We start from the raw sequence: 13,674 nt of genomic DNA on the forward strand, positions 1-13,674 counted from the left end.
CGACAAGGGCGAACGTGAGACGTTTCAACAAAAAAGGAGACCATTTTGAGACTTTTAAACATTTGGGTATCATTTTGGGATTTTAACTCCAAAATGGAAACCAAAGGTATAATTAAACCAAAAAAAAAAAAGCCTATGCACCTATTATTTTCTTACTTATCGAAAAGAGTAATCGCACTCAGAAGGCAAAAGGGTCGTTTCTTTTGGGTCTTTTGCATCTCAAAGCCCATTTAAAGAAATCCGCATTAATCCCATCACAAAATTCAAATTCAAACTCAAGTCTCTCCCTCGCTCTTTCCATTCAACTCCACTCCATCACCTCCACACCACCGTCACCGTCTCCATTATGTCGTCCTTCACCGTCGCCGATTCCGACACTCCCCCCTCACTCACCTCAACACCGTCGAAAACCCCGTCGTCGAAAATGAAGAGTCGGCGGAGCCAGGCGGAGTCGAAGTCGCGGTTCGAGGCGTACAACCGGCTACAGGCCGCGGCTGTGGCATTCAGCGAGACGATGCCGATCCCAGAGATCGTGGCGGTCGGAGGCCAGTCAGACGGGAAGAGCTCGCTCTTGGAGGCGCTCCTCGGGTTCCGGTTCAACGTGCGCGAGGTCGAGATGGGCACGCGCAGACCCCTCATACTCCAGATGGTTCACGACGCCTCCGCTCTCGAACCACGATGCCGCTTCCAGGTTTTCAATTTTCCCGTTCTCTTTTAGTGAATTGAATGTTGCAGAGTGGATCTTCTTTCAAGAATCCAAGTTTGGTAGAGATATTGTTTGGTTCCGTTGGGTTTCTGAATTTTGAATGTTTCTTTCCTCATTGGGCTTGTATTTGCTGCTTGAGTCAGAGAGGAGGGTGACATTGGGTGTATTATAGCAATATACTTATACTAGTTTGTATTAAAGTTAGGAGAGGTTAAAGTATTTTTACTCTAGAAGCAACATATATTTTCTTCTCGATTCATGGTTTGAAACGAGCATATTTCTATTGGAATTTGAAAGAATACTTTTGTAATTTTCAACCAAATATGTACTAAGTTCTCGAAGTTCTATCTATTGGTGGATTTGGTTTAGAAAGGAAACTTTCTTGCCCGAAATTGGAAATTCGAACAATTTGTTGAGGGGAATGGAATATACTGTTGTCATGTTCCATTAATTCAGGTGTAGAACCGATGGAAGCAAATGTGTTTTTGTCATATGAATTGGTAAATTGAGGATGACATACAATGGAAAGACCTATGCTTTTAGTTTCTCTAAAATTGGGATTGAATATCTCTCGAATTTAAGATAAAATTAATTTAGTTCCTCAAATTTGAATAAAATACTTCTTTAATATGAACATCTTTTCAGATTTGATGAACTAAAATTTCTTTTTTGTTAAATTTAGGAGATTAAAATCGGATTTACTCCAAATTTCACTAACTAAAGACATAATGAAGCATATAGTAGAAACTAGTGAATCCTATTTCATGTTTATCTCCTTCATCTTAAGGAGTAAATGGAATTGAAGTTTTGTGTCATTCAATGGTAACATCAAAAAAATGTAATGGAGATGTTTGTTTCATCACATTTTAATTTTAATAATGCATTCCATTTTATTCTTTCTCATTCTATCAATCCAAGCATAATCTAAGTTAACCAATTTGATTCCTAACTTCAACAAGTATCAGTCAATTTAGTCAATAAAACTAAAAAAAAAACATTGCAGCATGTTGCATTTCAATCTATTTGTCTGTTAAACACTCACAAAGGTAGGTTTTGGTGAAAAAATAGAATGAAATATATCAAGAGTTTTGTATAATGTGTGGTGTACTTCAAAAGAAATTCAGATCACGAGATTAAAAAGTGATAAGATTTTAATTTCATTAAAAGTACAAAACTAAAAACAAAAAATTAAAATGGGTTCTTCTATTTTGTATTGTTTATATGCCGCCAAGCTAGGTTCGGGTTGATTGGTTCTAAGCTTTGACTCTTTGAAAAGGCATAACTTAATTTGGTTGAGATTAAATTAAAATTAGTTAGGTGTTTGGTTCATAGTTTGACCATTTGGCAGCATTGGTTTTGAATTTACATTTCTTTTTGTTTTGCCAATATGTTTTATTCTCGAGTATTGGAAACACAGGAGGAGGATTCAGAAGAGTATGGAAGTCCCATAGTTTTGGCATCTGCGATTGCTGACGTTATAAAGTCCAGAACTGAGGCACTTTTGAAGAAAACAAAGGCAGCAGTTTCTCCAAAGCCAATTGTAATGAGAGCCGAGTATGCACATTGTCCTAACCTTACTATTATTGACACACCTGGGTTTGTTCTTAAGGTGAGTTCTTGAAATTCTTGGCCTGTGAGAAGTGAAGGTTTGACATTTATGCCCGCTGAATTGTATTTATGGGAACTCATCTGACACTGCAGGCAAAGAAGGGTGAGCCAGAGAACACACCTGATGAAATCCTTTCCATGGTGAAGTCCTTGGCTAGTCCTCCTCATCGCATTCTCTTGTTCCTTCAGCAGAGTAGTGTTGAGTGGTGCTCCTCATTGTGGTTGGATGCCATTCGCGAAATTGACCCAACATATAGACGGACAGTGATTGTTGTCTCCAAATTTGATAACCGTCTAAAGGTATGGACGAAACCTTTTTGTTGCAACAGTAAAAGTTTGACAAATCTATTTTACTGGTTGGTTGGCAGAAATTGTTAGAGAGATTTTATGCTGAATGTTATTCCTGAGAATTTAGTATTCATTTTAATGTGATCCATGTAGTCGATTTCACGCAATGTGATAAGACTTTTGTGGTGGTATGTCTTTGGCTCAGGAGTTAATGAATCACACTACTCATCAAGTTATGACAGGAAAGGAAAATAAACTATTAGTATGTAATCAACAATCGATGTATATCTTGAGGTTGATGATATTGCCATTAGGCTGCATAAGCATGGATTTAAATTGTGATTGCAGTTGTGGTTGCATTGTGGCAATGCAGTCAGCCGTAACGGCCACTTGATGTGGTTGTAGTAGTGGCAGCCACTGAGATGTTTCATCCTTCATCACACCATAGTTTGATGCATATAATGGTCACATAGTACGCTGTATTTTTAGAGACTGGTTTTAATGATCAGCTTTGCAATGCTTGCAGGAATTTGGTGACCGGTGGGAAGTGGATCGCTATTTGAGTGCGAGTGGTTACCTTGGGGATAGCACTCACCCCTTTTTTGTGGCACTTCCAAAGGATAGGGGTAATGTTTCAAATGATGAGTTCCGGAGGCAGATTTCTCAGGTGGATTCAGAGGTTCTTCGTCATCTGCGTGAGGGTGTAAAGGGAGGTTTCGATGAAGAAAAATTCAAATCTTATATTGGCTTTGGCCGTTTGAGAGATTATTTGGAGTCGGAGCTTCAGAAGAAATACAAAGAAGCCGCCCCAGCAACGCTTGCTTTACTAGAGCAACGCTGCAGTGAAGTGACTTCTGAACTTGCTAGAATGGATTCGAAAATACAGGCCACCTCAGATGTTTCCCATCTCAGGAAATTTGCAATGATGCACGTGGCTTCTATCAGCAACCATGTGGTGGGTAATCATTATGTCTAATATTTTAGCTAGGCATGAACTGATGTTGAACTAAATTAACAATTAGTATTGAACCATTTTTTTTTTGTGATAGCACTTATCTATTTGAAACTTTTTCTTCATTGATGGCTAGTTATACGTAACAAGTTTCTTCTCGTTTTCATTTGTTTTCTTCTGATGGATAACGTATGAATAATGGTTTTCATTGCCTTACAACCTTTAACTTTGGACACTGGTTTAAAGTAAACTATAGGCATGTAGCTTCTTTGCACACCAATGACCTGCAATATTAAGCATCCTTTTAGAAAATGGTTTCAAGGATTACGGATGTTTATTTGAAGTTAATAACCATTTCTTTTGCACTTTTCCAGGGTGCATTGATCGATGGTGCTGCAGATCCTTCCCCTGAGCAGTGGGGGAAAACAACAGTAGAAGAGAGGTCACAAAGTGGTATTGGCGTTTGGCCTGGTGTCATTGCCTCTGTAAATCCTCCCAATGCTACTCTTCGTCTTTATGGAGGAGCTGCATTTGAGAGGGTGATGCATGAATTTCGTTGTGCAGCATATTCCATAGAATGCCCCTCAGTGTCGAGGGAGAAGGTGATTTACTTTTCATAAACGTGTGAGGAATATATTCCTTTATCATTCAATTTTCAACTTCGAATTCTTAGGTATCTTTTATAACAGGTTGCAAATATATTACTCGCCCACGCTGGTCGAGGTGGGGGAAGAGCAAGAACAGAAGCTGCTGCAGAGATTGCTCGAGCGGCTGCTAAATCATGGCTATCTCCTCTTCTTGACACTGCTTGTGACCGACTTGCTTTTGTCTTGGGAAGTTTATTTGATTTAGCTTTAGAAAGAAACCGTATTCAAGATTTAGAATGTAAGTGAAGAACCTTAGTTATTAGGTTCTGTCTTCATTACTTAAATGTTACAATTTTCTTCGATAGCTGTTCCTTTTTCTGTTCTAAATCATGGCATCATGTCATTCTTCGATAGTTAGCTATTTTAGTCTAAGAAATGCAACGGGTTATTTAATGGGACAGCAATTCATTAGGTCCAATTGAAGGTGGGATTTTGTTGGTAGACCAGCTGTATATAAATAAAGGAGGGATGTCATGTCAACTCAAAACTTAGGCCTCTGGGATGGGAGGGCCTTGAAGTTCTGCAGGGTAGACAGTGTATTGAGGGAGAAATCCTATATTCTTTCTTGTTGGAAGTCCCATATGCACTAGGAAGGAATAAGTTCAAATTATAATGTATAAGTGCAATGCAATTCTTTCTTTACAGGCTAGTTTTGTGAGATTGATTAGGCATAAACTCATTAAGATTTGTAGTCAGATACCGGTTTCTATCAGAGGTTATGATTTCTTCAGCTTAAAGATTCTTACAAAAAATGCCATTGGGAGGAGTTGAAACACTAATTTTATTTGTTTAGGAAGTTGAATATTTCTTGTCCTTCGAGAACTGAAATGATACAACAATTACAGAGTGTTACGCTATCTTCTTTTTCACTATGTTCCTATGGTTAATAATTCATTTTCATTTTATGTCAATTTCATGGAATTAGAAATTGAAAATTTTCTTGTCCTCCGAGAACTGAAATGATACAACAATAAAAAAGTATTGTGCTATCTTCTTTCACTATGTTCCTATGGTAATAATTCATTTTCATTTTATGTCAATTTCATGGAATTATTTTTATTATCTCGTGTATATTTTGAGAATGCTCTTGTTCAATTTTATCCTCTAGATTTTGTGTATATGCTTCCCTGTAACTGATTAGAAAATCTCTGACTGGTGCTTATGTTCGTGAAGGTGAGATTAAAGGGGGAGACATGGATGGCTATGTAGGTTTCCATGCTGCTTTAAGATGTGCTTATAATCGCTTCATAGGGAATCTTGCCAAGCATTGCAAGCAGCTTGTAAGGCACCACCTTGATTCTGCTACTAGTCCATACTCACAGGTCTGCTACTTCAATGACTATGCACCCTCTTATAACAAATTCAGCCAGGCTTCAGCCTCTTCGTTTTTCCTTGAGCTAAGTGATACTGGTTCAGCTTCCCACGATGCAAGGAGGGATCAGGAAAATATACCTCCAGAAAACAATGCACAAGAAACCACACCAGGTAAAGCCGCAGAAACTAGAGATCCGTTGAGAGAAAGTCACATAACTATCCCTGAGACCCCATCTCCTGATCAACCAGGTGATGCAGTATATGGGGTGGTTAAAAAGGAGCTTGGAATTTGCAATGACGTGGGACCAAGAAAGAGAGCGTCCAGAATGGGAGGGAATAGCAAAAATTCTGACTATGTTGCGCTGCAAAATGGTGGCGCTTTATTTGGAAATGGAGAGAGATCAAGTTCAGCTTACGCGGATATCTGTATATCAGCTGCTCAGCATTTTGCACGTATTCGTGAAGTTCTTGTTGAGAGAGGCGTGACATCAACATTAAATTCTGGATTTCTAACCCCTTGGTAAGCTTCTGTCTTGTTTGAAATCAGTTTGTGCTTACGCAAATGCGGAACTTAACTAGTTTTCTATTGACTAAACCGCTATATAAAATTATGTAAGGACTAAAACTTGGAAAAGGAGCAACTACGGGGTATAGTTTGAACCCTCAATTATTTTAAGTTCGCGTACACTTGTGCAATTACATGACATAATAATTCTGTCTAAATGGTCCACATACCTTAGTACATTTAACTTTCATTTTCTATGGGACAATAGCCTTATTTGTTATGCTACCTTGTGCAGCCGAGACCGGATATTCGTGGCCCTTGGGTTGGATTTATTTGCTGTAAACGATGAGAAATTCATGGACATGTTTGTAGCTCCTGGGGCCATAGATGTGCTACAAAATGAACGAGAGTCTCTCATGAAGCGTCAGAAGATGCTTCAATCTTGCTTGAATGAATTTAAAAGTGTTGCTCAGGCACTGTGATCAGAGTTACTAGCTTTCCAAGGAGCCAAGATTTTTTGGCTTGGTTATGCTTTTGTGAATTAGTGTGCCAGGAGTTCTTAATCAATTGGACAATAATGACGGTATGCCAAAGTATGTAGTTTAGAGAAAGCATCCCTCTACCTGTGTTTTATTGTACCCTACTTTGGTACAACTTTCATTTAATGAATGAATGCAACTTGGGCAAATTCTCGCTTTGGTTGCTTATGGAAGCATTTGTGTAACTGCTTCAGAGTTTCACTTGAACTCTGTTTGCATGCTTGACACTGATTGGTAAGGTACAACTTTCATCTAGTGTGCCAAATTCCAAGATCATGGCTATTCTAATTGCAGGTTATAGAATGGGTAGGGAGCTATTGCCCCTTTTGGGGTTGAGTTGCAGACTGTCAATGAAAGAAGTGCAAGTTTACGCTTCTAGAAATGGATGACCATTTGAATTTTAAATGCTTTCATGATGATCGTATCATTCTTGAAAGAGAAAACAGGCCAAGACTGCAGTAAATTAAATAGGGGACAGCCATAATGTAAGCACTCTCTAAACACAATTTACGAGCCTCTGAAATGGCAAATTTAAAGTTAGTTTGAAGTGATCTTCCTGATTTCCAAGGTCTAAGTGAAAATAAAATATTAGACTTTCTTTAAATATTGTAGCATAGAATACAAAATAGAGGTCAATTTCAATATTTGAGTTGCTGTAGTAATAAAAATTGAGGGTTTAAGGATTCAAGAACATGAAATGTAAACTGAAAAACTAAATTAAATATTAAAAGCAAATTTCAGAAGATTCAGATAGATCTATCTACATATTCAGATAATTAAACAATTCAAAAATCATTGTTTTCTAAAGATTAGATCTAAGTTTAAATAATTAAAATTAGTCATTTATAAGAATTAAATTTCAATGTCATTCAATTAATTTGTATTCAATTATTAAATTAAAATTCAATGAATTCTTAATTTCAATTATAATTTTAGAAATGTAAATTGGTATCATAAGTTAATAAGTTAATGTCAAACGTCATTATAAATTTTGATATCTCAATTATGGTGATATCACAAAACTTATCTATCATTTGCCATCACATGAAAATTTATTAAAATAAATTAACAATAAAAGAATACAAAAACTTAGGGGGACCGTAAGAAACCCATGATAAGAAATTATACTTCACAAAACATAAACAACTTGAACTTATTTTAAAAAAGGAAAATCATATTTTGACTCCTATTTTGTACTCTCTCTCCTTAATGTGACTTTAACGTGAAGCATTGATTAATGTACTACTATATTTTTCTTTGAATGAATCAAAGTCCAATACTAAGCCAATTCAGGGAGTACAAAATGGAGTCAAATTATGAGAGTCAAAATATCATTGTTCTTTAAAAACATCTAAAGAAATATATGGTGACAATACATCAAACCACTTATATTGTTCTTGATGAGTAAAAGTCAAATTAGTTAACTTATCAACAAAATGATCACCCTCACGAAAAACATGAAAAACCTTAAATTGCAAATGTTGAATAAATGAACAAGCATCTGCACCATATCCTTTTAAGAGCACAAGGTGCCACTCGTTGATCCACAAAACATTTATAAACCAAAATAGAATCATTATCCAACCAAAGCGTCGAAAGCCTTCCCTTCATGCATGCTTTAAAGCATAAATATCATTGTTCTTTAAAAAAAATCTAAAGAAATATATGGTGACAATACATCAGACCACTTATATTGTTCTTGATGAGTAAAAGTCAAATTAGTTAACTTATCAACGAAATGATCACCCTCACAAAAAACATGAAAAACCTTAAACTGCAAATGCTGAATAAATGAACAAGCATCTGCACCATCTCCTTTTAAGAGCACAAGGTACCACTCGTTGATCCACAAAACATTTATAAACCAAAATAGAATCATTATCCAACCAAAGCGTCGAAAGCCCTCCCTTCATGCATGCTTCAAAGCATAAATAACCCCTATAAACTCAACTTAAAGTGAAGTTTTACCCTAAATAAACTGAAAAACTAAATATATCTCCTTTGTGTCCTCGAAAAATTCAAGTACACATAGCCAAAGCAAAACATCACTGAGTTACACCATCAATATTCACCTTAAGCCAATTAGCATATGGAACCTACCAGATAATTTCCTTAAACGAAATTGCTTTGCTCTCTCGTGTATGAATATTGAAAAATTTCAGCACTAAAAGAATAAAGACAAAGTTACTTACATGCTTATTAGATTTATTCCCTACCATTCACACCAACCCTTTAATTTGAAAAATAGCATAAGTAAATGTAAAAAAGACCTGAAATCTATTATAATTGTGCTCCAAATCATCCAGATAACTGCAGTAACCGCAACCACCTCAATCACATTAACTAGAGGACTAGAAAGAGTCCTCATAAACTGAACAACCGAATCCAGAGATGAAAACCACAAATCCTAAAATGGACCTTGTAACACTCTCATAATCTCATAACAACAGACTAAATGAAGAATAAATGAGAATGAGATTCAAAATCTCATCCACATAAAAAACACAAAGAACATAGAAAGCCCCTTCTTTTTTGTACCTCCAAATTAGTAGGTAATTAACTGTATAAAAGCTTCCAAAGCACCAAAGTTTTAGCACGTGACACTACATGCAACCAAATAAGTTTCCCCCGATCAACACATGCCACATGAAAAGAATAAAAATGTTTTGCAAGTTTTTTAGAAGGCAAGCCAAAAGCATAAAAAACCCAATTGAGTACGTCATCATCATCATCATCATCATCATCATCATCATCATCATTAACAATAAAGGAAGAAAAATCACATAAATTGGTAACAAAAGAAGGAAAATTCGAACCAACACTTATCCAAGTAGAGTGAATAACATAAATTAATTTGACCTATCAAGGTAAGGTATTCTTGCCAATTTAAATATACAAATGTCAGAACCCCAACGATCATTCCCAAAATTAATATTGTCATCTTTACCCAAAATCAAAAACATATTTTCCAGATCAATATCATATGGATTCTTAACACCATGTCAAATTGAGGACAAATTATAGTACAAATACTTTTGATATTTTGATTTAAGAAAAAATGAAGCCACATGAGCTCTACCAAAGTCATCTTAACAAATATTTAGATTACCAACTGAATCCTCCTTATCATGCTGAGCAACTTTCCTTTCAAAGAGGAGAGCTTAGTGCGGATCTTATCAACAAAAGGCTAGAAAAAATCAAGTCTTAGGAGTCCCCACAAAAATTAGCAAACAAAATAATAAAAGGAAGACGATATTTTGTTTAATGTTTGTAACGTCCTAGCCGGAAATTATTATTATGGGATTGTTTTTCAGCCCCTTTGGCTGCCTTAACGTGGCTGCTAGGTTCCCTACCTCTTTCTCTTCTTTGTCAAAAATCAAGTTTAGCAAAAAGAAAACTTAATTTAGGTCTCACCAAGGTTTGAACCCCTAACCCTGCAAATATTAAGTCAATGCTAACCATCATGCCAATTCATGTTTCATGCTAAACTAACATAACTCAATTACTATATTCTTACTTAACATGCACATTCATATTATTAAAACAATAATAATTAAATAACACATAAGTGGCATACATAGGACTCGAACCCAAGTCCTCTCACACAACCAAAGTACTCTCAACCATTTGAGCTAATACTATTCCACATCACATCAACCACTATTAAATGCCATACAGGCTTCCACGACCCGCATTTATTAATTAATTATTTATTTAATTATTTATTTATTTAATTAATTAAATTTCACGGGTCTTACATTCCCCCACCTTAAAAATTTTCGTCCTTAAAAATTAGTGTTTATTAAAAATTAGTTGCGGTTAAGACTATCTCATTAAGTCCTCCATCTCCACAGTCAGATCCGTCATGAACCTAGATCTTGTTAGCTTCAAACACATGCGGAGGGTCTGCAATGTACTTCTGCAATACTTGACCCCTGCGTACACATGCCTTTCCTCTAAATTGCAGAACGTCGTCTTTACCCATCCGCTTCAGAAAACACTACACTGCACCGTCTACAGTTCATAATGACGTGATTGTCCGATAACCAGTCCATGCCAAGTATTACGTCCAGACCCTCCAACGGTAAACAAACGAGATTCACTTTAAACTTGTGTCCTGCCACTTCAATAAGACATCCGACGCAAACTAAGTTGGTCAAGACTTCTCCCGAGGCAAGTGTCGAGACCGCCAGTTCGTACCCCAAATCTTGGACTACTAGTCCCAGTCTACTCACACATTCTTGTGAGATGAACGAGTAAGTAGCTCCAGAGTCAAACAGTACCAAAACATTGTTATCAAACAATAAACATCGGTCAAGTATGAGATTACCTGACTTAGTGGCCTCAGTATTGGTTAATGCAAACACTCTCCCTGCTGCTCGAGGTCGATCAACTATCACCCTCTGCTGCTTCTGCGATGATGGTGTTTCTTCGATCGCCTTCTTATCTGGACATTGACTCGCATAATGTCCCATCTTCTCGCACTTGTAGCACTTCACATATTCATTACTAGCACCTGAACTACCCGGAGCCTTAGTACAGTTCCTGCGAAGGTGGGGCCCACCGTAATTATAACATCTCAGGCCTGAAGATGGCGACGAAGACCTGTCGTATGGCGCCTTCTGATGTCTGGTCTCAAAGGTATTCTTCTGCGTCCTCGTGATTCGACTAGATCCAAACTCTAACTCCTCCACAGTCCTGGCCTGCTCCACCAGAATTGGAAACTCTCTGATCCGTAGCGGCATCAGGAATATACGCAGCTCATGCCTCAAGCCTCCCTCAAACTTGCGACAACGCCATTCCTCTATGATCCCTTGCGAGTAGAATCTCGCCAAGTACTCGAACCGGTCTATGTAAGCCTGTACTGGTTTACTACCTTGTTGTAGTGTCAGAAACTCCGCCTCGAGTGCATGTTTTGCCAAGTCTGGAAAATACTTCTCCAGGAACCTCTTCCTGAAGTTTACCCAGTTCACCTCTTCTTGTCGGGTCTGTATTTGTTGCTACATTCCTGTCCACCAGTACTCAGCATCGCCAACAAGTAGGAAAGTGGCGAAATTCAACTATTGTGCCTCTGTGCACTACAGTACTCTAAATATCTTCTCACACTCCTTGAGCCAAGCATCAGCCTCATCAGGGGTAGCTTTGCCGTTGAACTTGGACGGCTTGTGTTTCAGAACATCCTCCATAGTCACTGCTCTAATGGGTGGCACTATGGCTCTAGGCTGTGCCGCAACAGGCTGCATGGCATCAACCATTCTGTGGATCGCTTGAGCAATCTCATCAGCGCCTGCATCGCTTCTTCTTCTCCTATTCGCCATAGCCTGTATGCGCCACATTGTAACTGATAAATCAAACAACTTGTATTTTTTTAATTTCATACCAAGGTAAAACAATACATACACATATCAATACGATAGGCTCACTCCCCAAAGACCCCATGAAATCATTGAAATCACGGCTCTGATACCAAATGTAACGTTCTAGTCGGAAATTACTATTTAAAAATAAATAAAAAATAATATTTATAAAACATCGCATTTATTCTCGTAATTTCCCAAAAACGCGGGAAAATTAAAAGTTCAGCATAGCTTCCATAGTAATTAAAATCATACTATTCCGTTATGACAAAATCAAACCATAAAAAATTACAAAAGTAAATCATAATAAAATTGAGTAAATAATCTCGTCACGATCCCCACTTCGTCTCTACGTATCCGCCTACTCACCTGCATTATCATCTGCTCCCATGTAACAAGTTACATGATCATCGCCACACACATAGATAGGGTGAGCTCATTTAAATAAAACCAAACACATAAAATAGTAAATACAACATGGCAACCTTAAAACCCCGAGTTAGTGTTCTTCTCCCTTGTTCCTTACTTCTCCACTTCCAATACTTTCATTAGACGTCTATCATTTCTATACCCTTTAGGTGAGGACGATGATCGATCTTTGCTGCACGAGTGTCTACTCGCCCCTCCGACTACAGGCCACCACCTGATAGTCCACACGTGGGAATAACATTGCCACAACATCTCACCGTGACACCAAGTGGAGTTCCCCGAAACAAACATGAAGTTTGTAGCTGTTCCAGACTACCAAAGCTCTATCAGAATCACTCTGAAGAGGGCAATCACCTGAACCTCGCTGTACGAGCCACAACTCCCACACTCCACTGGACTTCCTAAACCACCAGGCTACAACCTAGAGTGGTCACGTGTTACCCCAATACAAGATTACACTCGTAACTAGGCCCCTAGCCAAAGCATCGCATCATGAACAACCCCCAAAGCTGTGTAGAAACATTTCCTCGCGCACCATCACTGAACCAAAACCGCTTGGCGCGCATCCCACGTCGCCAGGCACACACTAGGTTCAGACCGCCTGGCGAGCATCACACACCGCCAAACGCCACGCGCCCGCAGAATCATCACTGCACTGTCACCCCTGGTGGGGGACACGTACCGCCAGGTGCCACGCGCCTGCAGAATCATCACTGCACCGTCACTGCCTGGCAAGGGACACGTACCGCCAAGCGCCATGCGCCTGCAAAATCATCTCTGCACCATCACCGCCTAGTGGACTTCGTCCCGTCGCCAGGCGCCACTCGTCGCCATCGCCTGGCGCACCCGTCTCACGCCGCCAGGCACCAGTCTCCTTCCAGCCCCTCTGCTGTTCCATTCTGCCTGGCGGAACCCTCCCTACCGCCAGGCACCACGCGTCAACAGTGGCCACTGCCACTGATTTGTGTTCCGTTCACCTAGTGGCTCGCTTGCGCTGCCAGGCGCCATACTAGTAGAATAGTGCTATTGGTTTCTTGGCACTTAAACAGATCCCCAAGGGATCCCAATCATACAACATAACAATTTACAACACAACCTGGTTTTCCAGTTATACAACTATAATAAGATTACACCACACCCATTCAAACATGCCATCAAATCAAGTATTGTCATGCACCCATACTCTCCTTCACTTACCCCTTTAAACATGCCACATATAATTCCACATACACCCCGTCTTAGGATCATACAGTCTGATATTTTTATAAACTCATGACACCACTCTTTTGTCAATATTGCATATGTACCTCAATAAAAATTCACAAGCAC

General features: G+C 38.6%; 2 protein-coding genes across 4 annotated transcripts; one reads left to right on the forward strand and one right to left on the reverse strand.

Moving 5' to 3' along the window:
- The first annotated feature begins 246 nt into the window (after window positions 1-246).
- Window positions 247-6,732, forward strand: DRP5A (Dynamin related protein 5A). Of its 3 annotated transcripts, XM_028053358.2 has the most exons (9): window positions 248-691; window positions 2,124-2,315; window positions 2,408-2,614; window positions 3,129-3,557; window positions 3,929-4,156; window positions 4,244-4,439; window positions 5,375-5,686; window positions 5,765-6,035; window positions 6,316-6,732. In XM_028053358.2, exons 1-9 carry the CDS (start codon window positions 347-349, stop codon window positions 6,500-6,502), a joined length of 2,367 nt encoding a protein of 788 aa, XP_027909159.1. In that variant the 5' UTR covers window positions 248-346; the 3' UTR covers window positions 6,503-6,732. The 3 variants fall into 3 exon arrangements, with proteins under 3 accessions (XP_027909157.1, XP_027909159.1, XP_027909158.1); XM_028053356.2 differs by having other exon boundaries at window positions 247-691; window positions 5,375-6,035; XM_028053357.2 differs by having other exon boundaries at window positions 5,387-6,035.
- A 3,804-nt stretch (window positions 6,733-10,536) lies between these two features.
- Window positions 10,537-11,877, reverse strand: LOC114170165 (uncharacterized). Its single transcript, XM_028055645.2, has 2 exons — window positions 11,647-11,877; window positions 10,537-11,559 (listed from the first exon to the last, which is right to left on the reverse strand). Exons 1-2 carry the CDS (start codon window positions 11,875-11,877, stop codon window positions 10,537-10,539), a joined length of 1,254 nt encoding a protein of 417 aa, XP_027911446.2.
- Between the last annotated feature and the right edge of the window lie 1,797 nt (window positions 11,878-13,674).

The sequence above is a fragment of the Vigna unguiculata genome, chromosome 11 (assembly GCF_037176805.1).
Source record: "Vigna unguiculata cultivar grain cowpea cultivar isolate G323 ecotype 2 chromosome 11, ASM3717680v1, whole genome shotgun sequence".
NCBI classification, from domain to species: domain Eukaryota; kingdom Viridiplantae; phylum Streptophyta; class Magnoliopsida; order Fabales; family Fabaceae; genus Vigna; species Vigna unguiculata.